This window comes from Meles meles, chromosome 9 (assembly GCF_922984935.1).
Source record: "Meles meles chromosome 9, mMelMel3.1 paternal haplotype, whole genome shotgun sequence".
NCBI lineage: Eukaryota > Metazoa > Chordata > Mammalia > Carnivora > Mustelidae > Meles > Meles meles.
The window spans coordinates 43,495,205-43,520,728 of record NC_060074.1 but is presented as its reverse complement, the minus strand read 5'-3'; the positions used below and the strand labels follow the sequence as shown (position 1 = coordinate 43,520,728).

General features: G+C 52.7%; 1 protein-coding gene across 8 annotated transcripts in view; it reads right to left on the bottom strand.

Moving 5' to 3' along the window:
* Positions 1-1,074: 1,074 nt before the first annotated feature.
* AGAP1 (ArfGAP with GTPase domain, ankyrin repeat and PH domain 1) overlaps positions 1,075-25,524 on the bottom strand; it is a 517,259-nt gene continuing 492,809 nt past the window's right edge. For all 8 annotated transcript variants that reach the window (XM_046018363.1, XM_046018364.1, XM_046018365.1 and 5 more), the window contains 2 exons: positions 10,511-10,766; positions 1,075-9,029 (listed from right to left, as the gene is read on the bottom strand). In XM_046018363.1, coding sequence (XP_045874319.1) covers positions 8,826-9,029; positions 10,511-10,766 — 460 coding nt within the window. In that variant the 3' untranslated portion in view covers positions 1,075-8,825. The remainder of the gene's footprint in view (positions 9,030-10,510; positions 10,767-25,524) is intronic.

The window sequence follows — 25,524 nt, the reverse complement described above, 5'->3', positions numbered from 1 at the left end:
GCAACACCGGATGGGAGAGGCCTGCCTGCTGCCTCTGCCCTTGCCTTTCCTCTCCTTCCTGCGTGGGATGCTGAAGCCGGCGGTGGAGAACCTCACATGGGTGCCTGGAGGTAACACACCCACGGACCGCGGTTGACCAGCTGGCGGGAGGATGCTGGGCCCAGAGGCCCTCCAGGTGTCCGTGCCTGCCCTGGCTTGCTGCCCAGTCCCTTACGTCATTTAAGGCACATGTGACCAGATCCAAGAGAACCAACATGTGTGTAAGTGGAACGGATTCCTCCTCAAGCACTTTCTTTGTCCTCCTTTTGCTCTGAGTCCCCTGTAAGACAAGGAGCCTTCGTCCCATTTTGCTCGTGGCCTGCTGGCTGCTGTGGGAGCACGCTGCTGGGGCCTGTGTGACCTCGTGTGGCCGTTGGGATGCTGTGGCCCCCCGGGCCGTGAGACAGTCTCCGCAGCAAATGTCAGTACGGACGAGGGGTCGTGGGATCGTAGGGCTTTATGTTTTCTGCCCTGCAAGAGTGATGAGGGAGCGGACATCTGCCTGTCTGCGGAAAGAAACATCTGGAAGGTGTCACCAAACTGCTGACTGGTGATGTCTGGGTGGTGGCAGTTGGGTGCTTTAATTTTCTGGGTTTGGGGGTAAAGATACCGTGTATTTTGTGTGAGAAAAAGGGGATGCTACTCCTAATGAGAGACTACTGATAAAGGCATTCTGGAAGGGTTTTCTTTCCTAGTCCTTATCACCCATCTGTGGCAGTGTGGTCCAGCGCAAAGACACTTGACAAGCCTCTGTAACTTCCGGGCCCAGCCAATCCCTGGCTGGAGCCACGGCCCCTTGCAGTGGCTTGGGGATGAACAAGTAGGGGAGATGCTCCTCGTGGTCCCGATGCCGTGACCACAGCACGTGTGCGCCCGTTTCCTTCCACACGCGCGAGGTGGCCGGAGCCCAGCGCCTCGCTTCTCTAAGCACCTCTCCTGACTGACCTCGCCTGAGCACACACATCCAATTAGTCGTGACGAATGGCCAACACGCCCCGCCCCCCAAGTCCCCACAAAACCTCCACAGAAGCAGGGTAGACATATTTTCATTTCTTTATTAGAAAGAGGCCTCTACACCATAGCCACCTCTCTCCTTTACTTTACACATTTTCTTTTTCTCTTTTTCCCCCCTTAGAATACTGTACAGCTGACACAAAAAATCCCAATGCAGGAGAATACAAACTGGCATATTTAATCAAAACAAAATCATATGAGATAACAAGCAAAGTGAAATGTCTGTCAATGGTTTTAATTACAGTACAAACAACATAAATAAAGCATCATTGAGTCATTGTGAAACAAACTTGCTGAATGAGGTAATAGAAAGACAACCAAAAAAAAAAAAAAAACAAAACCCCAAAACAAAAAAACCCGAAGAAACCAAACCCATCTCTGGATAAACCCCAGGCCGCTCTTCCATCTTCTATACATCACTATTTACAGAAACAGAAAAATGTGCTGAGAGGTGGGCAGAGACTCGGACTTCCCTGTTCCCTGCAAGAGATGCCTCTTGGTTGCCACCTTTGACCCCCTCAGGCTCCTGTTTAGAAACACATGCATGGCCCTATAAGAACCCCATCCAACGTCATGGGCAGGAGTGGGGGGCTGTCTGGGGGCAGGAAGTACTCTCAGAACCCAAGTGGCCGTGCCTAGGGCTGGAATGGCCAACTCTACCAGTCCTTCCTGGGGCAGCCAGCTCAGGGGTCCCAAGGTTTTGTGCAGTGCCCTTGGTCAAGGCCACACGGCATCCTCCCCAGCACACCGGTGCTCAGACCAGGACAGGGGTTGCAACCTCAAGAGTTTGATATATTTTAGACAAAAGCCCAGCTGGAGGAGGGAAACCGTGATTTTTTCAGGGTTTGGAGAAGGCATGACTTCTAACCTCGAGATGTATGATGCGCCATAAAGCAGTTTCTAAACAGACCTGTCACCCATGCACTGTGGAACAGCCGGATTCCCACTCAGGTCCGCCCCTGCGCCCTGGGGCAGGACGGGGAGGGCGTGCTGTGCTCCTGTGAATGGTCAGTGAGGACTCACTCCCCGCTCTGGCTCCAGCTCATGCACCCTTGGTCCCCTCTGTCCTCCGACCCTCGAGGAACCCAGGTGGGATGAACCTTTCCCACAGGCCACTCAGTGGAATGTCAGCTGACGAGCTGGGTGCAGTGGTCATCAGCTGGGCTGCCCCAGGGTCTTTGAAAGAGGCCTGTCACTCAGGCTTTCTACATCTGGGTGCTAGACCAGGGGTGGAAAGCCCGGCGACATCCTCCATCAAGCCTGGACACTCCCCGTCCTACCCGTGGGATCACTGACAGTGTGGGCTTCTGGGGGCTGGTACCACAGCCTGTTACTCGTGTTTGGGCCAGCTCAGATATTTGCCTCCCAGGCCATGGTGGACACTGCCTGGCACGGGGAGATCGGGGCACACTCTGGTTTGGGGGCAGCTGCTCCTAACACCTCGTTGTTCGTTTGGAAGCTCCCCCAAAGCTCTTACATGTAGTATTGCTTTCTTCGACCTGTGTCTCAAGATGAAGGACAGACACGGGATCCTCACTGACCGTGAATTCTAGACTAGACCTCACTTGACTTTGACAGGCAAGTCTCCGTCATATGGCTCCATTCTGACCCTCGGGGGGCGTTCTCTGCAGAAGCCACACACCAGGTCCAAATAAGACACAAGCTCTGAGCTGACCTTGTGCACCCCGACGAAGGCAGCTTGCCCTGCACAGACCCTGCAGCTGCCGGGAGCCGGGGGACACCCAGACAGACTCTAGTTTGTCTGCTTGGCGGGGACGGCTCATGGCGGGTCGATGCTGGGCACACCTTCCGCACCCTACCTGCCTCTGGGCACCACGGGCCCTTTAGGTGGGATGAGGGCCTCGGACGAGGGCGTTTTTACCAAGCAGGAGCAAGCCCCAGCGCCAGATGCTACCATCCAGGAGCAGAAGCAGCCCCCCAGAAATGAAATGCGGGAAGGAGAGGCTTTCCAATCTGCCATCCTGAGCCCTTGCCCTGGGACGCTGTTACCCACACTGGTGAAACGGAACGATTTCTAGAACTTGGGCGCTTTAAAAATCGCAAACTGAAAACCAGACTTTGTGGTCTTACAGAATCCCAGGCTGAGGAAATGTCCTCCACTTTCCACTCTGACCCACACGGAGAAACTGGAACTGGAAAGAAGTGTCAGTCTGTGCTCAAAAAGCAGCAGACATCCAAAATGAAATGGGGAATCCGTTAATATTGCTTAAAAAAAAAAAAACAAAAACAAAACTCCGTAAGGACAACCTTTCTTCTAGAAGGGGAAGAAAGAGTTTTTGAAATAGGAGTTCTAAGCTGTCACTTGTCCCTTCTTCCCGGAGAGGGTCCCGTGCGGGCCTGTTGACCTGGAGCGGCAGGGAGGCACTCTCCTCTCCAGCGGCCTGGCCCTTCCAGCTTCCAAGGTCACTTCGGGTCGCAGTGGAAATAAAAGCCTGACGCCGTTCCTGTCTGCTCGAGGGGCGAACCCACTCCCCCTTATCTCTCCTGTGTAACTGGAAGCAATTCAACGTTTTGACTGAAAGGTGACCTGAGATGCTTGAACCATGAAGGGCCCACCAGGGTGCAGGGTACAGAGCGGGGTGGGGGCCAACTCCCCCATCTCGGGCCAGGTGGGGAGCCAGACCCCTGCCCGCGTGAGCTACACACCTGGGGGGCCTGGCCAGGCCGCAGCATGGGCGGGGCCTACACGGAAGCCTCAATGACCACAGGGCTTCCAGAAGAAAGCCACTTAGGAATTCAAGAAAAAGCAACATTGTCGATAATGGCCCAAAGTGAAAAATCCAAGTCTGGATGCCAAAGGCCCTTATTTAGCTTTTTGGTGAAGGATGAGGGTGAAAATCACTTGAAGACAGGACTTCACAATGTGTGAAGCCCACGTTCGAGGAGGCAGTTAGAAATAAATTATATTTCCTGGGAAAGAAAGATGTGTATCTTCAGCACATTTCTATTTGAATTCCTTCCTGACTGCTTTTCAATTTGTTTGCTTGAAGGACATAAATACAATCCAGGGGAGTTCTAGAAAGTCATGCCGACCTTGTGGGGCGCGTGAGGGATGGAAATAGAGCAGGTGGGGGAGGGGCAAACAGCCCATGGAGGGGTAATGGATTTGCTTTCCAATTATCTTTGCCTTTTGAGAAGTTCTGGAGCCCGGATCATACTTACTTGTAGAGGCTCTACATTGCTGCAAGGCTTCTGAACCTCCCTAGATGGGAATGTGGATTTCTTATTTCCAGAACATTCTTAATGCCAGGAGGAAGGGATGGCAGAGCTGGAGCCGTGGTGACCTGGGTCACCCCAGAACACAGCTCGGGCTGGGGTCCAGGTAGGACCCAAGGCTCCCTCGAGGGGAAGTTACGTTCACCAGCTGCAGGCACAAGATCAGCCAAACGCCAGCCTCAAGAGGGAGAGCAGCTCCGGCGAGGACACTCCGTGCAAGTGTCCAAGTGACGCATGAGAGGCCCCAGGGCCTCGACCTCAGCCAGCCAGGGTGCTCTTCGGAAAGCTCTGAGGGCCAAGTGTGGACAGCAGCCTCCGGGTGGCTTCTGAAGGGCGGGAGGCCTGTCTGAACCAACGACACAGCACGGCATCAGAGAGAAGAGGTCACCTTGGGCCTCAAGGGATCTTGGTGAATGCCTGAGGCTAAGACTCAACCTTTACTTTGCCTCTGGAAAAGCAAAATCAGACCACGAAGACAGGAGGATAAACATCAGGAAGTGAGCACTGGAGCTCACCCCTTGGGGCAGGGGCTCACGGAGAGCCTTGCTCATCCTCTGGCTCGGCCTAGGGGAGGGGGAATGGCGAGCATGCGGTCACGGGCTCCCCAGGGCGCGGCTGGAGAAAGCGAGCACCTCCAGCCTGGGGGCCGCTCTCTATGTGGGTGTGCAGGCTTTGATGGCATCAGCATCTCTGTTCTTCCCGAACACTCCCATTTCCTGAGCTTCCAGCCGCTGGCCGACAGTGATCACATTGCTTGGAAACCAACGGGTCATCGGATCCTGCAAGGCCACCCCCCCCACCCCCCGTTTCACAGCTAAGGAAAGAGCGCCCCAAAGCTGGGGACCTGGGCAGGGTCACCCAGGACGGGCAGCGAAGCCGGGTGAAGCTGGGTCTGCTCAGCCCTACGGCTGTCCTTCTCATCACTGGACCCTGTTCTCCCCTCATGAAGTTAGTGACTGCTCCCTTGCAGATGGAGAGGATGACCCTGGAAGGGTGCAGAGGTTACAAAACTGGGGAAGACTGGTCCTGAGCCAGATGGCAGAGGCTGGGTAGATGGCATCAGGCTAGACAAAACTTCAGAAGACAGGCAGAAGAGCAAGGCCCTGTCTCGGTGCCTGGGGTCACAGGTAGATAATGGGCTCCTCTTAGGGTTCCGGTCAAGAGTAATCCGCAAGAGCCCTCGACAGCCCTGGGATCGGCAAGGACCCCCTGCCTTCCCCTGCTCTCCGGGATAATCAACACACAGCGTGCTCTTCCTGGGAGACATAGAACTGTGCCGGCTCATGGGGCCAAAGACTTAGGAACATGTCACTCACCCTCGAGCTGCTCATCTCCTGGGACAACAGGAGACAGAGGGGTTGGGGCCCCAGGACTAGGGCTCTGGGCGTGGCAAGCCATCCTCCTACCCAGTTCTGGAAGTCTGCTCTCAAGGGATCAGAATCGAGGCTCCTTCTCTGCAGAGTTTCTGGTCAGATGGGGAAGCTACCCTCCCCCATGACCACGTGCACCTGTGCCTACCACAGGAGGTGGTTTCAAGTTCGAGGAAATTTACTTCTGGATAGAACAGGCTATGGCGATGATGCGGTGCTGTCCTCTCATCACTATCACTTCACAAAACTTCCATGGGAATAGAAAGTGACAACTCAACCCCCTTCCCGAACTGGTCATTTCTAACACCAGCCCTTGTGGCTTTTTGCCTCCCCGCCTCAGTGTTAGCAAGGTTCTGAGATGAGCATGAGAACACTGTCAGTGAAGAAGGGCCTTTTGGTGTGACACTGAAACACAAGCAGATTAGCCACCAGTCACCCTTTTTCCGAGGAAAACCCTTGAAACCCACCACTGCCTCCCCTCTGCTGCCAAAACTCAGGCTCAGGAAAGCTGGCCACCTCCCAGCGCAGATCAACATTGCAAAATAGCAGAAGAGGGGTCAAGTTTTCTGAGAAGGGATCAGTGAAGTCCCCCTGCCTGAGAGAGGGAAGGGAGGAAAAAACAAACAAAACAAAACAAAACAAACCAATCTGGCATTCAGGTCGTGAAAGGCTAAGTGAAAAAAGAAGTCATTTGGGAAAATATTATATTATAAACACATATAATAATATGTACACACTCATATATATCTCAAAGGGAAGCCTGACAAGGAATTCCGTTTCTTTTCAAAACAAGGCTTCGCTATATGAATAGAGCATTCCTATAGTGGGAGTTAACTACAATGAAATAATTTAAGAATTTCATTTATGCTGTATCTGCGTTCACTACATAAAGTCTATGCTAGAAGCTAGGCTGTGCAGAGGTGAACACGTACAGCTGCATCAGAACAGTGACGCGTTCTTCAAAAATAGGCAACGACATTTTTTTTTCTATTCACATTTAAAATAACTACACAGTGATGAAACACAGAATTAAAAATTGTGGGGGGTGTCGGGGTAGGATTAGGGACCTGTTTTCAAGGCTCCCAGCCTCTTGGCTTCTGTACCTGCTGTTCCCGGAGCCCGCTGGCTTCCACGTAATGGAATCAAGGTTACACATGTCCATGAAACACTGACCCACATAAATTCTGTGTAAAGCTTTATTTTTTCCCCCACCTACTTTTTTTTTCTTAAAAAGTGAAAGAAGAGAAAAAACTCTTACAAAATAGGTTTATCACAGAAGAGCAAGAGACCCACCTGGAGGCTGCGGGCAGATGTGGCTGGGTGGACATGGCCCTGCTCCTGGGCGACACCGGACCCAGCGTCACCTGCCAGGGGGACAGCCCTCTTCTCACTCGGACTTGCTAAAGGGTTCCAGGCACTGCCACCCCTTCCCCTTTAACCTATGGTGTTGCGATCTGAATTTTTACTCTGTTTGGCCATCATGCTGAAGGCAGCTAAAGTCGGAAGTCGCCCCACACCTCGGGGATGGCAGGTTAGGTGCCAAAGTAAAGGAAATGGAGGGTCTGGCCACCCAATGAAGTGCCAGCAATGCCCGCGAGTCAGCCGGTCATGGACTGCCTCTGCCCAGCACCCGGGGTCGGGACTCAGAAACTCATCCCTGGCTTCCCCACGGTCCCCTCCTCTGAGTTGCCAGAAGTGGTATCAGATCTAAACAATGAGAAATCACATGTCTGCCCCCCTTCTCTCATAGGCATCTAAGTGTCTTTTTTTTTTCTTTCTTGATTTTAATAAGCAAATTGTACCACCACCGTCTTCTGTTAGTTTCCTTTTTAAAAGCTGTCGATCACATTAATGGAAGTGTTTGCTGCTGGGAGTGCTTTCCGTGTACAACGATCTGTAACCCTCTTATCTCAACTAGTTGCACATTATTAGTTCACATCCAGTTCAATTTATAAATTAACAGAGGTGCCATTTGTCTGAACAAAAATCAATGCATATTTATGAACTTCTTTTATTCAAATAGATTTTCACAATCTTAGCTACAGACATGACACAGAAGCCTGTGTGACACTCAGGAGTGGCCCGGCAGTGACTGAGACCCAAGACATCCACCTTGGCAAAAGGAAGTAAAATCCCTTAGATTTACAAAAAGAAGCCTTTTGTGCCTTTACCAAGTTTACTACATGGCCTTGAAATGTTATTATTAGCTTGAATTCGTGATTTCCTTTTGAATTTCCGATTTACTCTTATTTATTTTTTCCATTTTGTTTTTGCACCAAGGAGACTCCAGTCAAATAATACTCAGCAACCGATTTCCTCTCTTTGGACTGAAAAATTAAACAGATACTAAATTATGACAGTGAATTTAGAAAGGAGGGCTCCAAGGGCTCGAAAGAACATGTCTGGGATAATACGATGCTTCTGAGAAGTATTGCAATCACATCGTGGCAATCATCGAAGCGTGCTGCGTAACTACCTCCCCAGCTAATATGCTTTCTTCTCGGTGATGACTAATCATGTTCTATTAAACAGCGGTAATGCTGGAAGAACCCAACTATGCAAGTGTAATGAAGCCAGTATTCTCCCTGGACAGATTAGCTACAACTGATTTGACACATACCATCATAGGGGCTTCAAACCTGACAAACTCTGCTTGCTTCTGATTTATGCCGTCAAGCTCCTCAGAGAGGAGATGAAATCCGAGTGTTCCGTTTGGTAGAGGTGAAGTGTATGATGTGCTTAACTGCCGGTTAAGGAGAGTTACCCTTCTCCTTTCTCCTCGCCTCCCCTCCCCCTCTCGTCCCTGTCCCTTGTGCCGCGCTCCGGGTCTCCAGGCCGCCAGACAGGGGTTTGGGTGCGGGGCGGGGGGGGGGGGGTGTCTCTTGCTGTGTGCTATCGTCAATAAACCGAGGCCCACCGGTAGCTCCTGCTTGTCGCTAAGGGAGTTTATGAAAAGGACTCCGTTCGGCAGCCTCCTGGCCTCCTCTTCGCCCCGCAAGGACGGTCAGGTTTTGTGATTTTTGCGTGGGTGAGGGCAGGTGGGCAGGTGGCAGGCGACCAGCGGGAACAGAGTGGGGACGTGACGGGACTCACGTGTCGTGACTTCCGAGAGAGGGCGCAAGGCTGCAGGCGCCCGGGTGTGGAGGGCAGGGGGGCGCGCGGTCCTCAGATGATGGTGGGCACCCTCCCGCTGCTGCTGTTCCGGTTATTGTTCTTCCGGGACAGGTTGGGGGTGGCCATGAGCACGAAGCGCTCGTCGGGACAGCCGTACTGCAGCAGCACGTCGATGCACTCCTGGCTGGAGGCCTGGTGCGCGTAGGCCAGTGCTGTGTTCCCGTGGGCGTCCCGGGCCATGACGTCCACCCCGTACTGTAGAGGCAACAGAGGGCCATTAGGTCACCGCGGGGGAGCAGCTCTGCTCGTGCAGGGACACGGACCCCCTGGGATGGGCTACACATGAGCTGGGGGGAGAGCAGCATGGCCAGGTGCCACACCTCGCCCCTCTGCGTGCTCTTTGAAAGAAGGTACATTTTGGGGCACCTGGGGACTCAGTAGGTGAAGCATCTGCCTTTGGCTCAGGTAATGATCCCAGGGTCCTAGGATCCAGCCCTGTGTCAGGCTCCATGCTCAGCGGGGAGTCAGCTTCTCCCTCTCCCTCTGCCTGCTGCTCCCCCTTGCTTATGCGCATGCTCTCTAATAAATAAAATCTTTAAAAAAAAATAATGTGCTTTTTAAGATTTTATTTGTCAGAGAGCGAGGAAGAGTGAATGAGCACAAACAGGGAGAGAGCAGCAAGCAGAGGGAGATGCAGGCTTCCCACTGAGCAGGGAACCTGATGTGGGACTCAATCCCAGGACCCTGGGATCATGAACTGAGCCAAAGGCAGAGGCTTCACCAACTGAGCCACCCAGGCACCCTAATAATGTGCTTTTTACAAGGAAAAGCCCCTCCTTTGTGTGGCAGACCAAGGATCATTCTCATGTTGCTATTTCTATTCTGACTTTGTAACTGTAAAAACAAAAAATAATGACTTCTTGATCTTGGAGATGATTCCTTTCCATTGTAGGAAACATGTATGCAACACACAAGAGCACAGAAAGTCAGCTGGTACCGCACTGCACTCTTCAGTCTGACCGTGGGCGAGTGTTTTCCTCTACGCTGGCCGGGGACCTCTCGGTAGCAGTTTTCCTCCATCTTCCACGGGACCCGCAGTGGCCAACCCCCGAAGCAGGCTGCCTCCATGGGGTGTGGGCTTCTCTGAAGCAGCCCCCGCAGCCCGCGGCCCAGGCAGTGCCCTCCTCTGCATGTTGTCCCTTCCCTGTACCCATTCAGACTTTATGGCAAATGCTTCCATTGATATTTAAAAAATAATTTCCCCTAGTAGAAGTTAGCCACACAGTCCAAAAGAAGCCCTTTGGTAAAGTCCTACTGTATTAAACACCAAACTTTGGGTCCAGTATTTTTTTGTCTGGAAAAGGGAAAACCACATAAACTAGCTGTGTCCTTGCTTTCCACCCTGCTCTGAAGTAAAGATGCCAGGAGTCTGTCATAAAAGGAACAAGAGGGACACTTCCAGCCACGCTCCACCCAGAGGGGTCACGAGAAATGCGAACTCTGCAGACACCCTGACCCATGGCAGGTGGAGCGTGTCCCGCTCACCTCCTCCCTTTGCTCCCTCAGTCCTCCAGGGGTGTCCTCATGCAGGGGAGGCCGAGAGCCGGGGGCCTCCACACCGAAATCCCCCATGCCTTGTCCACACTGCTTCCCACCTTTAGACCTGTGACCCTCTGCACCAACCATGCCTGCAGAGCAGAACACCGTGCCCCCTGTGCGGCACCCGGGCGACCTACCCAAATCAGGAGCTGTGCCAGGACCACGTTCCCCTTCCGGCATGCCAGGTGCAATGCTGTGCGGCCATCCCCCTCTCCGCAGGTCTCATTCACCTCCTCCCGGGAGCCGTGGGCCAGCAGCAGGATGACGGCCCGCAGGTCCTCGTCAGCGGTGGCCCGCAGCAGGTGCTGGCCCAGGGACAGCTCCGTGCAGGGCAGCGGCGCCAGGAAGAGCTTCTGCTCATACTTGGCTCGGATCCACCGCTCTTTCTCTTCCCTGCAAGAGCCACCACACGGGCGCGGTCACTGCCAGGAAGGACAACCAAGGCTGAGACACCTCTCTGCTCCAGCATCTAGGTGGTCTGGTGGCCTCAGGGCGAAAGTGCAATAGCAGGAGACAGGTGCCTCCACGGAGCCACAAGGAAGCCCCGGAGGGACAGGCCCCTGTTTCCCAGACTGGGGTCCCTGGCCAGCAGCATCAGCACCACCTGGAAACCTGCTAGAAATGCAGATCCCCAGGCTCTGCCCCAGGCCTCCTTGAATCAGAACCTCTGGGGAAGGGAGTTCTGATGCCTGCAGGTGTGCACAGAGGCCCATGGCCTTGAGTTCTCACGTGATTTCTTTTGGTTTTAGCCCAGAAGCCCGAGGAACCACCTTCCTGCCCAAGACTCCACACATGGCAGGGCAGCCTGAAGGCCCCCTCTACTGTAAGCAATGACAGCTTTTAGTTGGGATTAGAGGACCATGCTGGAGTTCAGGGCCAGGGGACAGGATGGCCAGGGGGCTCCCCCACCCGGGTGTGACCTTGAACTCTTAGCCCTTAACTAGGAGCCTGGGAAGGGAATGTGTGAACTCCCCCGGGGTCTCCCAGTGCTTCGGTTAAGGAACATCTTGTTACAGACCCACGTGTGAAACCACAGAGACCCCAATGGAGAGGTCTGGCAAAGACAAGCAAACTAATGCAGTTACGACTTGATTTTGTAACCTCTCTGGAGACCTGGGGAAGGCTGAAGTGGAGAGCGCCAAGGTGTTAGAGGGCCCAGCCCGGGAGACAAGGCAGGGGTCCCAAGGCCAGAGCTGAGCTAGGGGCGCAGGAGGGGATGATACAAGGAGGAGAGGGGAAGGGTCTGGGGTCACAGATGCAACAAGCTGCAGCGGGAGTCCCTCCCCCAGGAGCTCTGGCCTTCTGGGAACTTGGTTGCGGGGGGGGGGGTCAGGATCCAAGCAGGACAGGATGCTGCCTATGACATCTGGAAGGAGGACTGAGCATAAGGGGGCGGGGGGAGAATGGGAAGAGAAGGTAGAGAGAAAAAGGAAGAAACCAACTGCAAGGTATGTTCATGGGTTTTGGTTTCTCAAAACGGGGTTCAAGAGACACTTTTCAGTGTCACGGCCCTGCAGCCTTGCCTGGGGCGAAGAGGAAAGGCTGGAGACTGATGGGGTTATTTCACAAGTAGCTCTGGAGGTGGGCGAGTCGGGGGGGGGGCGCCAGTCTTGGGGGGGTGGCGAGCATGCGGGGTAGGCGCAGACAGGGTGCGGCTAGCAGGACAGATGCTTTTCCACAAGGATGATGAGAGATGAAAGGACAGCCCTGTAGAGCAGAGTGACTGTCGTTCCTGAGACTTAACACACTGCTTCACCGCTGCCCCCTCCTACAACCCAGCGTTTCCTCCGAGAGAAGGATCAGGGTACATAGCTACACACCACACAGAGAATCACTTAGGACCTCCATGATACTCTAGAAAGAAAACTCATTAACCATGACATTTTTTCTTCCGAAGTACAGAAGAAAGGCCTTGTTTACACCTTTTACCCATGTTTACATTGCTCCTAGTGATCTAGTGTCCGGTTAGCCCTAATCTGTTTTTAAATACTTAGGCAAACAAATTCTTCCAGGAGTAAATCTGGATTAGTTTTGCTTCACTTCCTGGTACATGCAAGTGACCCCAGAGTGACCCCCGACCCTTTTCATGCGGAGATTTCCAGGACAAACACTCGGCTACAGCTGAGAACCCACCACACACCCCACCCGGGACGCAGCGGTACCCAGTCCCCACTTGGGAGAAAATACAAGCACAAAAGCTCTGGGCAGGAGAAAGAAAGAACGCTGCAAACAAATCATGTTTCTCGTGGTATTTAAAAAAACCTTATTTAAAATGTATTTAACATACGTTGATGCATTTCATAAATCACCAAAGAGAAGGAGCAAAACGTGAATGCAATGAAAAGGGACAGTGGTGAAGGATGTGCCCAGATTTTCAAGTTCCAATTTGCTAACTCTCGTTTTTGGGGGTAGGCATTAAAATCAGAGCTGTTTTATTCTGCTCTGGTGGATTTTAATGCGCATTGCCAAATCACCCAGGGATAAAACAGAGAACTGAACACGGTAACTATCATCCTCACTATAATTATCCAATTCTCTTTTTAATATTCGGATGCCCCAGGCGAAGATTGAGGACAGCCTGCAACTTCTGAGTCCTGTCCGGCGGCCGGCACGTTCTCCTGGGGAAGTGAGGGTGACTTTCTGGCTGGGGGTCGGGTCACCCCCACAAACAAGTTTGTCTGGGTTCACGGCAACTGACACGTGTGTCAACGACTGTCCTGTTTATTAAACTGTTCCTTACTTTTCAAAGTTGGTGCTGTTTATGTCACAAAGGTGGGTCCAGATTTTAGGGGGCTGAACACTATTTTGGGAGCTTCTTCAGGAGAAAGACGTAATGTTATGTATGTGAAATTAGGAACAAGGTCTTGGAGAGGGTTCCTGCAAGGGAAAGCCCAAGGCCTGAGCTCTTCTCAGCTGGTCCACTTGCAACCCTGCAGAGCTGGAGGGAGGTGACTGATCCCAACAGGGTTTCTGAACCTCCACCAACTCAAAGACAGAGAACAGGCTTGCTACGGGGGCTGTCCCCAAAGGACTACTGCAAGGACTTGGTGGGAACTGCCTCTTCTAGCAACACTCCACCTGGTCCCCCTAGAGATGTCTTAACGTGTGGCTTTTGTTGTGGGGGGAGCTAGGGCTCTTCACCAAGACTTCTTTGCTGTTTATAAACAGAAGCTTCCCATGCTGGCTCCTGCACCCTAAAGGACTGCAGGGTGTCAGTGTTCTAATACCAGGAGGGGCCAGAAAGTTAAGGGAGGCCATTGTGCTTCATGCCTGCCCCAGGCACACGCACTCCAGCTGGTAGGAGCAGAGACCACTGACAAGGGCACGTGGGTCTTGCTAATTCAAGAAGCCCTATTCATGCACAAGCACTTGCCTTTATCCTGAACCCATGTCCCCTGGTCACCACGCACCCTGGCAACCGAGGGGGTAACCTTCACCCTTTGTGCTTTCCACAGTGGCCAAGGGCAGGAGAAAAGAACCACCGGGGGCTACAAGGCCCTGGTTTTTGGCCATGGAGACACGGCATCTCTGTGCCTACTTGGTTCCTCCTCCTTGTGGTGTCGACTGCCACACCTTCAGGGACCCCTTGGGCCCCGTCTTCCTCATCTTTAAAGTAGGCACAGTGACGTCTGCAGCAGGCAGGGCAGTCTCGGGGCCAAGGTCACCATGTTTGGAGGGCGAGCTGGCCATTGGCGCTGTCATGATGGAATCGAATGGCGTCTCTAATGACACACCACCACTCTCGAGTACCTGTGACCTCACCTGTGGGGGGCGACGTGTGGGACAAAGAGGGGTCCATGGCACGGGGGTCTGTGGGGGTCAAATGCCTGCTGGATGCTTTAGGTTTCTAAGTCCGGGCTGTCAATGCACTGGGGAGGGCAAGGTGAGGGCCCTAGGCTAGGGGCCCTGACAAACCCACTGGCACCCCGTGGTTCCCCCCACACCCTAACATGGGGCAGAGGGGCTCAGGACACTGGGCGAGGGGTGCCCGGCTAGTGTGAAGGATGCTGTGGCTGTCATGGTATCTGGGGCCAAGTGAGGTGAGCCCCAGCCCACAGCCCTGAGATGTCTGGCGTCTTCCTGGGTGCTACGGCCTGAACTGTGTGCCCTCAAATGCATATACCGAAGTCCTAACCCAGATGTGTCTGCATTTGGAGACCAGGCCTCTAAGGAGGTCACTGGGGTTCAGTGAGATCATACTCCCCTACTCCAGCGGGGCTGGTGTCCTTTAAAGTGAGGAAGAGACACAGGGATCTCTGTCCACGTGATGGCACCGTCTGCAAGCCAGGAAGAGCTCTCACCAGAAAACAACCCTGGCATCTTGACTTTGACCTTGCGGCCCCCCAAGCTGTGAGAAAATACATCTTTGTTGTTATAGCCACCTGTTCTGTGGCCTTCTGTTCAGACAGCCCAGGCCGACTAACATCCGGGATGACCATGGCCTCCAGCACTGTCATCTGGCTCCCGTGCCCACAGTTACCACGTGAAAGATGGACACTCTGCTAATGACTCCTTTGCTACAAGAATATTCTGTCTAAAACCATTTATCCCAAGAAACCAGGACGCCAAAGCACAAATACGCTAATTGTTACTCTGATGTCCCAATCTTACTTCTGGGATCCCTGGCTTGTCTTGGCCGAGCCTTTCATTCTCCCCAAGGAAGGCCAGTTCAAGAGCAGCGTAGCTGGCAGTAGATCACTTCACCTCATTCCAATCCCCTGGAGGCCCGCGGCTCACAGTCTCCGTTAGCTAATGAGCTAAAAAATGACTTATTGGCATGGCCGGCCGTCAGCAGAAAGAAGGAGGCCCAGCTCCTCATTTGAGCCCCGTGCTGACACACCTTTAAATAAATCAACTGTACAGGAGTGAGAGAAAATGAGAGAACGGGCAACTCATCAGAAGAGAGACACTAACCCAATCCCCCCAAATAAAAAGATACAACTGGAGGAGCAGCAGTCAACACTTTCCTCTCTTCCCGCCTGAAATGAAACCCCTTTCTGGGGGGGACTGCTACGTCCTCCTGTCTGGGGGCCAGGAAACTGCACCGGCCAGGTACTGAGCCCAGGATCTGGGGATCAGAGGACAAGGGGAGCCGTGGTCCCCAGAGCCATGTGGGGTCTGCCAGGCTAGGACAGGATGGTCTCTGGTCTGGTGGCCCGACACTTGACCTTGATGTGGCCAAGGCTCCAGGTGCCAGGACACATTGCCCCTGCAGCCCGCCTCTGTAGTGCCTGGCGGACGGAAACAGCTGACCGCACCAGTGAGGGCCACCGGGTGCGGCAGAAAAGGGACGGCCCCCAAGTCCTAGGAGCACTGGCTGCGGCGAGGGTAAGGGTGAGGATGAGGATGACGACGACAATGATGACGACAGAAACCTGCTTTCTGGAGAATTCCGTCACGCTGGGCTCATGTTGCGCGTTTTCACAAAAGAGCTACATATCAAACACTGAGCAAAATGCACGTGTGATGGCAGAGTCATTTTGAGAAGTCATGACAAAAAGGAAAGGCTGTTTCCTGAAAAGCTTCGGGGAAAAAAGAGATGGGTCAGTTTTGTCCCAAGTTTCAGAAGAGGGGGAAGGGTGGCTGGGCTGCGAAGACCCATGGAGGCCAGAGTCATCTGGGCAGGACAGGCTGTGGCAAGGCTCCCACACCAGGCCAGGCCTTCAAGATGGGCTTGAGGCACCTGCTCGGGCCGGGACCTTGGTTAGGCCATAGCCAATCTCTGTGGCCTGGACAGGGACCAGGTGGAGCGGGCAGAAGGGCTTTCCAGCCTGCGCGGGCCCTGTGAGCGAGCTGGACGCTGGTGCCATCTCACCAGTGTGGCACCAGTCACTCCTGGGGCCTGTGAATAAATGCTGGGTGACGTACAGGCGGCCACGGAGGGAGCTACCTCGGTGGATGACAGAATCCAGGTCAGAGTCAAGAAAAGATGGCCAAGAAGGGGGCGGGGCAGGAACAGCAATAAGCACTTATTTGCTTGCGGAACAAAACACACAGAATCAGGGCAGTGGGAAGTAAGGCTTTACTGCAGGGTCTGTGGCCAGGACCCAGGGCTGGGGACACTCAACATGTGTGGGCTACACTGGGCTCCGTCTGGGGCTATGGGGTCCAGTCGTGGAGTGAGGGCCACTGTGCCGGGTACTGGCAGACCCCTGCATTGTTCAGCTCTGGGGCAGACATGAAGGTCACTGACAAGCCAGAGGAGAGTGGGATGGAAGTGTCTAGAAGCAAAGAAGGCCAGCAGGGCAAGACACGGATGGTGCTGATGAGTATGATGGCAAAGACATCGACTGTGAAGGTCACCCGTCCTCAGTAACGGCAGGGGTGTCCTTGGAAGGGCTGGGTATCCCCAGCACCTGGAGTCACCAGTACCGGGCTGGCGCCTTTCCAGCCCCGTGAGTAGCAGCGCTGCTGTGGGGCGCGTCCTGTCTGAATCCACTGGGGTGCTGCCCTCCACTGCTGTGCAACAGGCCCTGAGCCCCTCACCGTCTCTCCACCATGGTTTACAAGTCTGTGTGAGCCAGGCTTTCGGGGACTGGCCTGTGCACACGTGCTTATACACCAGGCAAGAGTCACAACTCAAATGGCTTGACTCTGTCACTCAGACCAGGAGTGTGACCACGCAGGTCACAGCTGCTCTGTGCTAAGTACCTCTGATGTGTCAGCCGTTGGGCTGAGCTTTTCATAAATTATCTGGTTTCACTCTGACGACACCTGGTGACGTACGTGGGTCTTACCCTGTTTTAAAAGGGAAAAAGGTGAGCCACAGAGCAGTGAAGACAGCTGCTCTGGGTCCCCCACCTGTGAGGGCCAAGCAGCTGACCCAGGGGTCACTGCCTGAGCGCCTCCTCCGGGCCCCGCTGCCTCCCAAATGAGGAGACCTGACCCCGGGTCAGTGTCTGGGCAGCGGGCTTCCGGCTGGGCCTCTCTTTGGCCATCTCAACACCCGCTCCCTCTCCTCAGGGAAGGGGTAGGTAACGAGTCACGTCACCCAACGGGGCAGCTGAGCCACACGCTGGTGTCTAAGTGTCATCGAAGTAAAACAGTGAGTCTGCTCAGCTCCTCTAGATGCCCCACACCCAGGCCCGGTGTGCAGCTGCCACACGCAGCGGGCGGCTGCGGCCCTGGACGGTGCACATGATCTGGAACATTCCCTCTGCCGCTTGCAAAGTGCCCTTCTAGACAAGTTGTCCTTTCTTCCCTCCCATTTTTTTCCTGTACCAAAACTATTTGCCATTAAAAATATAGAATGAAGAGAAAGGAAACCACAGAGAGGTGAGAAGAGTGAGTGCAAAGCCAACACCACAGATTCCAGGATCTACGAGAGGAGTGTGGTGAGGTGAGCAACACTGGGCGGCAGGGCCCCCAGTAGCTGTGTCCCAGAGGGGCCGTTGGCCACTGTCAGCGAGGAGCAGAGTGCAGGGCAGGTCTCACGGGCCCGTGGGGGGACCTGGAGAGTGAGGAAGAGCTAGGCTAGCCACCATCCTCAGAGAGCGTCCTCTTGAGGCGGTGCCCCTGTCTCTGATCCCGACGCAGCCACATGTAACTGCCATCGGCTGCATTTTAAATCTGGCAGGGGGTGCTCAGCAGGCTGCCAAGGGGGAATGAGGTTAATGGGTTGGATTCCCAGAAAAGGCAGTTTTTAGCAAATAACCTCGAAGCTTCTGACTGGCTCTCGGCACTGTTCTGCAGCACTCCAGGAGGCCAGTCACGTGGGGCACAGACACCGGCGCGGTGACCAGCTTACCCCGCTGGGTCCTCAAGGACCCGTGACCCTTGGAGGATCTGGCCCCAGCCTTCCACTCCGTATGAGCAAGACTTTCCCTGGATGCCTCTACGCGACGTGGACCAGCAGTGGCCTTTCCTGAAAGCCCCCTCCATGTCAAGTCTAATGTGTTCATTTTTATGGGAACCCCTCCCCTCAAATGTTAAAAGGCCAGAACTTTTTTGGGGGGCCTGTCACTTGTCACATTGCTCTTTTCAGAAACATCTCTCTTCCGCCTTCATGGGCTGGGAGAGGAATTGTCAACACTGATTTTAAAGAAGATTCTGGAGCAGAAAATATGGGAGTGAAGGGCTATCCTTAGCAGCGAGGAGGAGACGCGCTCGGCTTCCACGGAGTCAGTGACAGTGACGGGAGAGGAAGACAGGGCTAGCTAGCAGCAAGGAATTTCCAAAGTGTCTTTCTGCCTCAAGCAAAGCAGGAACTGGGAGGGAGGCACGGAAGGGGGGCTGGAACAATATGTTAGGAAAACAGGGGGCTTCCTCTCTCTGCAGGGGCAGACCCCAGCCTGCTGCAGGCCGAGCACTGAGCACTTGGCTGCCCCTGGCATGCATGCCTTCTCCCCCGGCCGCGTTGCTAAGGGAGGGCAGCCAACAAAGACCGATGGATATTTATTCCTTAATTACCGAAAGCTTTTAAGAAACTGGCCACTGTAAATCCCGCATGCAGAGAGCAGGAGGCAACGGACAAGGATTTATGCTCATGGGGCAAAGACAAAATAAATATCCCTCCTGACTTCTGATCAATATTATGAGTGTTTTTGCCAACCTGCAGGGTGTTTTATGAGCTTGGAGGAACAGAACAGAATCATTATTAATTAAATAAAGTCAACTGTATTAGGCTTATTACTTCTGTGAGTCCTAGGTAAGTGTGCCCAGCTGCAGGTGTTGGAGGCGGGTGGCTGGGGGCGGGGCAGGTGCAACCTTGGGCAGCCCAGGAGGCGGGAGCACGTGCTCAGGGGCACTGCCTGCCCGGTGCACACTGGCTCCCGCCCCCTTCCACCCAGAAGGCAGTGGATGAGAGCGTCAGTCACCACAAGCAGAGTGGGGTCCCACACCCATATCTCAGTCCGGGGTTCAGGCTGAGTGCTGGGGCCCTGGTGGCTTTGCTGTCATTAGCACTGGGCACCTCTGAGCACCTGTCTGTTTGGAACCTGGCCAGGCTGAGCAGAAGTATGCTCTGGGCTACAAGCAACAGAGCAGATACAACACCATTCCTCTCAAGTTTGGGGACGACCTGCAGGGATCCTCTTTGAAAATTTCAAAGTAGACATAAAGGAGATGTCAGGCCGGGTCACAAGCTCAGGTTGACCTGGGGAGGGGAAAATATTTGGCTGATTCTGGACCAGACCCAGGTCATTCCTCACAACCTACTGGTTGTCTATGACAGGCCAGACAGTCACAAAGAACAGACCTGGGCGACTCTGGGAGGGTGTCCTTCACCAGGCAGCCACCATCTCCTGGGCCTCCATTCCCCCTCTGGAGAGGCTGGGTGATTTAAAGACCTACTGACTCTGAAGTTGAAGGTCCCACGGGAACACTGACTTGAAAAGACAAAGGCGGGTATTAACCTCACTGTGCTGGGAGAGCCTTGCACCGCTGGGCCAGATGTCCACCCAGGCCCTCCTCCTCCCGCTAGGTCCACTGGAAGGCAGGCCTCACCTGGCTTCCCATTTGGACAACACACAGCACCCCTGGAAGCCACTCCCTTGGAGCTTTTAACCATCCATCTGGGGCCCAGCATACTCCCACTCCCTTGCAGCAGCAGCTTTGAGGCCTTTCTGGGTCCACAACCTGCAGATGCCATATTGCTGGCAGTGAAGGTGGAATCCCTGGCCCAGGCTGCGGTTCTCAGTGGGAGAATCCGCTCATGTTTACTTTCTGGGCCCTGGAATCACAGCATGGACCCCAGGGCCCACCCCTCTCCAACCTTTAAGTGCCCACTTAAAAGGCGACCAGTTAGAGAGGTAGGTGTGACTGGAAGGGGAGGCGGGGCCTATCTTCCCAGAGCCCTGGACAGAGCTAGGGCCTATTGGCTGGGGCTGGTCCTGGAGAGGGGAGAGCAGGCACGGGGGCAGGTAGTGGGGTGGTGGGGGGTGGGCACTGAGGGCAGCTCAGAGCACATCTGACTTTCAAGAAAATCCTTCTGAAAACCTGGAATATTATGAGAGAAAGTCAGAATGCCCAGACTGTTCCAGAAGCAGTCACGCTATTTTTATTTTCAGGATTTCCCTCCATTTTCTCATCTATTATAAAACAACCCATCAAAACGTGGGAAGTTAAAGGAAAAACCACCTCAACTCGCAAACTCTGTCTCTGTGCTCCCATGCCATGTTCCACTCCCAGACATATTCTCTTGTTGGAGTTTTAGCAGACACCTTTATTATTCTGTGCAAAGCTAGTTTGACAAATTCAGTTTGTGAATTAATTTGCACATTGAGCGTGTGTTTTCACACTGTAATCATGGCTCAGCAATGGTAGCCATGCACACAATGGACGTTTTCTGTACTTCAACATGAGAAAAAATGTGAACAACTGTTTTAGAGCATAAATCCCGATAAATCTGTGCCAAGTGAGAGGGAGCCTGAGCCAGTCAGGTGAGGCGGTCCTCGATCCTGCGTAATGTGGCATGAAACGGGATGCGCCTCGGCAGTCCTTGCGGCAGCCCTGGTGGTAGGACCCCCATCACAGCGAATTAAGTTCACCATAACAGTGGCTGATGGGATCCGCTTTGGAACATATCGCATCATAAACAGATAAGGGAAGAGAAATGGCCCTTTTCCTCCGCTCGGAATACTGTGAAATGGATAGAAGCCTCTGCTGTGTGTGCCCCAGTGCCCTTTAAACACCAGGGAGCAGAAATTCCGGGGCTGTTCGTAAATGCAAAACCAAGGGACAGGATGGAGTAATTGCACAGGGCCAAGCATGACCCGGTGGCTTCTCCAAGACCTGTCCGCTAAGTGGTCGTTAACCACAGAGATCGACAGGCAGGCCACAGGTTACAGGCTGGAGACACACTGGTCACATATGCCAAGCTCTGAGCAGGTTTCCAGTAAAAATGGCCAAGTGGTTTTAAGAACGGCAGCCTCTTAAAGACCTAAGACTAATGATTTTGAACAGCGAAGAGTCTTCTTAATGTAGTTTTCCTCTTAATTTGGGCGCGGTGTTGGGGGGGGAGGTGGGGATCGTAATAGTCATGTGTTTTCTCAATGGCCACACAAACAAAACAATAATAACAAGAACAGAACAGATTTTACAAGGGAAAATGCACTCCAGAGGGTATGCAAATGGAAAAGGTATGTAAGATGAGTTTGCATGTTAATTTTCTTCAAAATACAAAAACATAAAAACATGCTCAAAGATCCAAAGTGGATCAGCTGCCGGCTTGACTGACACAGTCAGGACAGTGGGGCTGGTTTGCCCGAGACCCTTCACATCAGCCAACACGGACTCCATGCCAGAGTCACTGGCAACTCCAAATCTGTTGAAGACTAGATGTCCCTCTCAGAGAAAACCCAACAGATGAGTCATGGCTGTTTTTTCTTTCTCAACTGATCTTAAATACTGCAAATATTAGACCCAATCTACATCCCCACTAGGTACTATTTTTTTCCGAGTTTGGTCACGTGTGAGTGTAGAGGTGATCTTGGGAATGAGTCACTGCAGCATATACATGAATTCTCTAGCGTAAGGAAAACATGATCCTTTAACAAGATAAAGTTAGTTCTTTCAGGAAAATCACCAAACATCTATCTACCTAATTGGATCAGGAAGCAGAAACTGGTCAGATGTTTTATTTTCCACAACTGACACAGTGTTTAACATGCCCAATGTCATTGTCTTTGATGATGCAACATGAAAATTCTGCCTGATTTTTCTTGGAAAACGAATCCTGGAACAGTGGTACAGAGAAGATGCCAGGGCTTTCCTAGTCCAGGCTGACTTCATGGGGGTGCAAATCTGCAGACACACAGGCTTTGTCCCAGAAGGGGTCCATGCTTGGTTTAACATTACGCTGTTTTGAAATTTCTGATGGTTCCTGAACAAAGGCCCTGCAAATTCTCTAGTTGCTCCTGGATAGTCTAGTTGCTTTAGATTGATTGATTGATTGATTTCAGAGAGAGAGAGAGAGAGAAAACACAGGGAGGGAGAGAGAGAGAATCTGAAGCAAACTATGCTCAGAGCAGAGCCAGCATGGGACTTGATCCCACGATCACGAGATCATGACCTGAGTAGAAACCAAGAGTTGGACACTTAACTGACTGAGCCACCCGGGTGCCCCCTGGATAGTCCAGTTGCCTTAAAGTATCAGCTGGTGAGGCAGCTGAGTGGCTCAGTTGGTTAAGTGTCTGCCTTCAGCTCATGGTCCCAGGGCCCCTGCTCACTGGGGAGTCTGCTTCTCCCTCTCCCTCCACCCCTCGCCCTGCTCGTACGCTCTCTACCTCAAGTAAATAAATAAAGCCTTAAAAAAAAATAAAGTATCAGTTGGCGGCAAAGCTATCTCCAGTCCACTGAGAAGTGGCAAAACGTGAACCATGTAATGGAGCTTGCATAAAGCTAAACTCATGCATTTGTAGGGCACTTCCTTTTCTGAGGTTACATCCTTCCTATCTTCTGGCTGTTAACATCCTTTTATGAAACGATGGTGACAACAACCAATTTATTATGTGTCTTTAATATGACAAAGGTAGGAACCAGATACCCTGTATCTTAACTGGAGAGCCCCGGTCCACCAGCCTCTCTGCAGAGAGCCTTGGCCAAGGAGGGCCTGCTCACTGACGCCACGGTGGAGAACAGGGAGCCCTGTGCTCCTGTGAGCATGCCCTCTCCCTCTGTCCTCATGCAGTAGGATGTCGGAGGCCTCTAGGAAAAAGGAGTTCTATGAGACAGCCAACACTCACTATTTAAATGAGTCAACAATCTAGAATCTGGGAAAATAGCAAGGCAGTTCCTCAAAAGGTTAAAGACAGTATTACCACATGACCCAGCAAGGACACTTCTGGGTATATTGGCAGAAAAACTGAAAGAGGGGCACTGAAGAGTTAATTTGAACACCCATGTTCACAACAGCATTGTTCACAACAGTCAAAATATGGAAGCAACCTGAGTGTCCATCAGCAGATGAATGAATAAGCATGACAGGGTCTATCCGTACAATGGACTATCATTCAGCCATAAAAGGGGATGGAATTCTGTCCCACACTACACCACTGATGAACGCGGAGGATACTGTGCTGAGCAAAAGAAGCCTGTCACAGAAAGACAAAGACCACACGAGTCCTGGAGGAGTCAAACTCTGAGACAGAAGGTGGAATGGTGGCACCGGGGTTGGGGGTGGGGGACGGGGAGTTCGTGTTTAATGGGGTCAGAGTTTCAGTTTGGGAAAGTGTGAAACTTCTGGAGATGATGGGGATGACGGCTGTGCAACAATGCGGACATGCTTAATGCCACTGAAGTGGACACTAAAAATTGATTAAAATGGTAAATTTTTTTAAAAATTATTTATTTATTTATTTATTTGACAGAGAGAGAGAGAGAGAGAGACAGATCACAGGTAGGCAGGGAGGCAGACAGAGAGAGGAGGAAGCAGGCTCTCCGAGGAGCAGAGAGCCAGATGTGGGGCTCGATCCCAGGACCCTGGGATCATGACCTGAGCCGAAGGCAGAGGCTTTAACCCACTGAGCCACTCAGGCGCTCCTAAAATGGTAAATTTTATATCTATTTTGTTTCAATTAAAAAATATTCCAGAGGGGCGCCTGGGTGGCTCAGTGGGTTAAAGCCTCTGCCTTCGGCTCAGGTCGTGATCCCAGGGTCCTAGGATTGAGCCCTGCATCAGGCTCTCTGCTCAGCAGGGAGCCTGCTTCCTCCTCTCTCTCTCTGCCTACCTCTCTGCATACTTGTGATCTCTATTAAATAAAAAAATAAAATCTTTAAAAAAAAATTCCAGAACCTGTGTGCTGTCTTGTGTCCCCCAGACACCACTATGTGAGACTCAGCTTGTGTCTCTGTATCATGACGCCCCCCCCCGCCATTCGACCCAAGCACTTCACATCCACGTAACGTTGTTACCGACGGTCATCAGTCCATACTCCGTTTCCCCCAGCGATCCCCAACACCCGCGAGAGCCGAATGTTTCCTCCAGCCAAAAAAGTCATTCCGTGAAGCCGCATCTGATCCCTACCCTCCTCCATCTCCTTTACTCTGTCCTCCCGGTCTTTCATTACATGGGGACTCTTGAGGAGTCCAAGCAGTTTGGATTGTACACTGTCCCCCAATCTCGTTTTGTCTGATTCAATCCGGGTCACTTATTTGTGATGAGGATACTAGACACGTGCCCAGTGCTCCCCCCATCACATCAGGATGTAAAGACTGGGGGGTGCTCCAACTACCGAGTCTGGGCACAGGTGAAACAGTGGTCCCCAGACCTGTCCTCTGTCCAGAACCTTCCCCCCTTTAAAACTAACAAGTGGCCTGGGCCTGACCCCTCAAGACGTTGTACCTCTGGTTCCTCAAGATGTTTCCCCAAAGCTCTGATGCCCGCAGAGTCCGCTGGTACATCTTGAAGGCAAGACAGAGACTTTCCAGCTCTGTCAGTCCCTCTCTAATTATTAGTTGGCATTTTCTGTAAACAAGAGCCGCCCCCTCAAACATCTCCTTTTGGGGGTATCACAGACCCACAGGCTTTTAAAAAGTCCCCGTGTCCTAGGATTTCCGACTGCCATTATTCTGACGCTAACACGCTGCTCCAGGGCTGGCCACAGGGCACCTCCCGGAGCTGTCCCTGTTCTGTATGACAAGCCCCCCTCAGATCCTGATGATGTCGTGTTTCCTGGCACGGCATCGTGTCCCAGGCTGACTTGCACTCTCCCACATCTGGGATGAACCATTTCCCTAAGGAATCCTCATCCTGTTACTGAAGCCGCCATTTATTTTGCTGTATTTACTTTACTTACATGTTGAGATTCATACGTAGTTTAAGGACATAATGTGGGGAGATCCCTTATGTCTGAGCTAGCATCCCCCCATGGTACCATCTTGGGAAACTACAGTCCAGTCTAACCAACACGACACATCTTGACAGTGATACCATCCAGCCATCTGGTTGGGGTTGCCCCAGTTTTATGTGGCGTCATCTGTGTCTGTGGTGTGTCTGCTTAGTTGCAGGTCATCCTATCCGATTCCTGTAACACGTTGCTGCACCCCTCACGGTCAAGGCAGACAATATTCCCACTGCTGGGGTTCCTCTTGCAGACCCTTCTAAAACCACACCCCCTACCCCATTCTCTCCCTCCCGCCCCCCTGACAACCACTAATCTGTTCTCTAACTCCATCATTTCCGGAATGCACCATAAATGGACTCATACAGCAC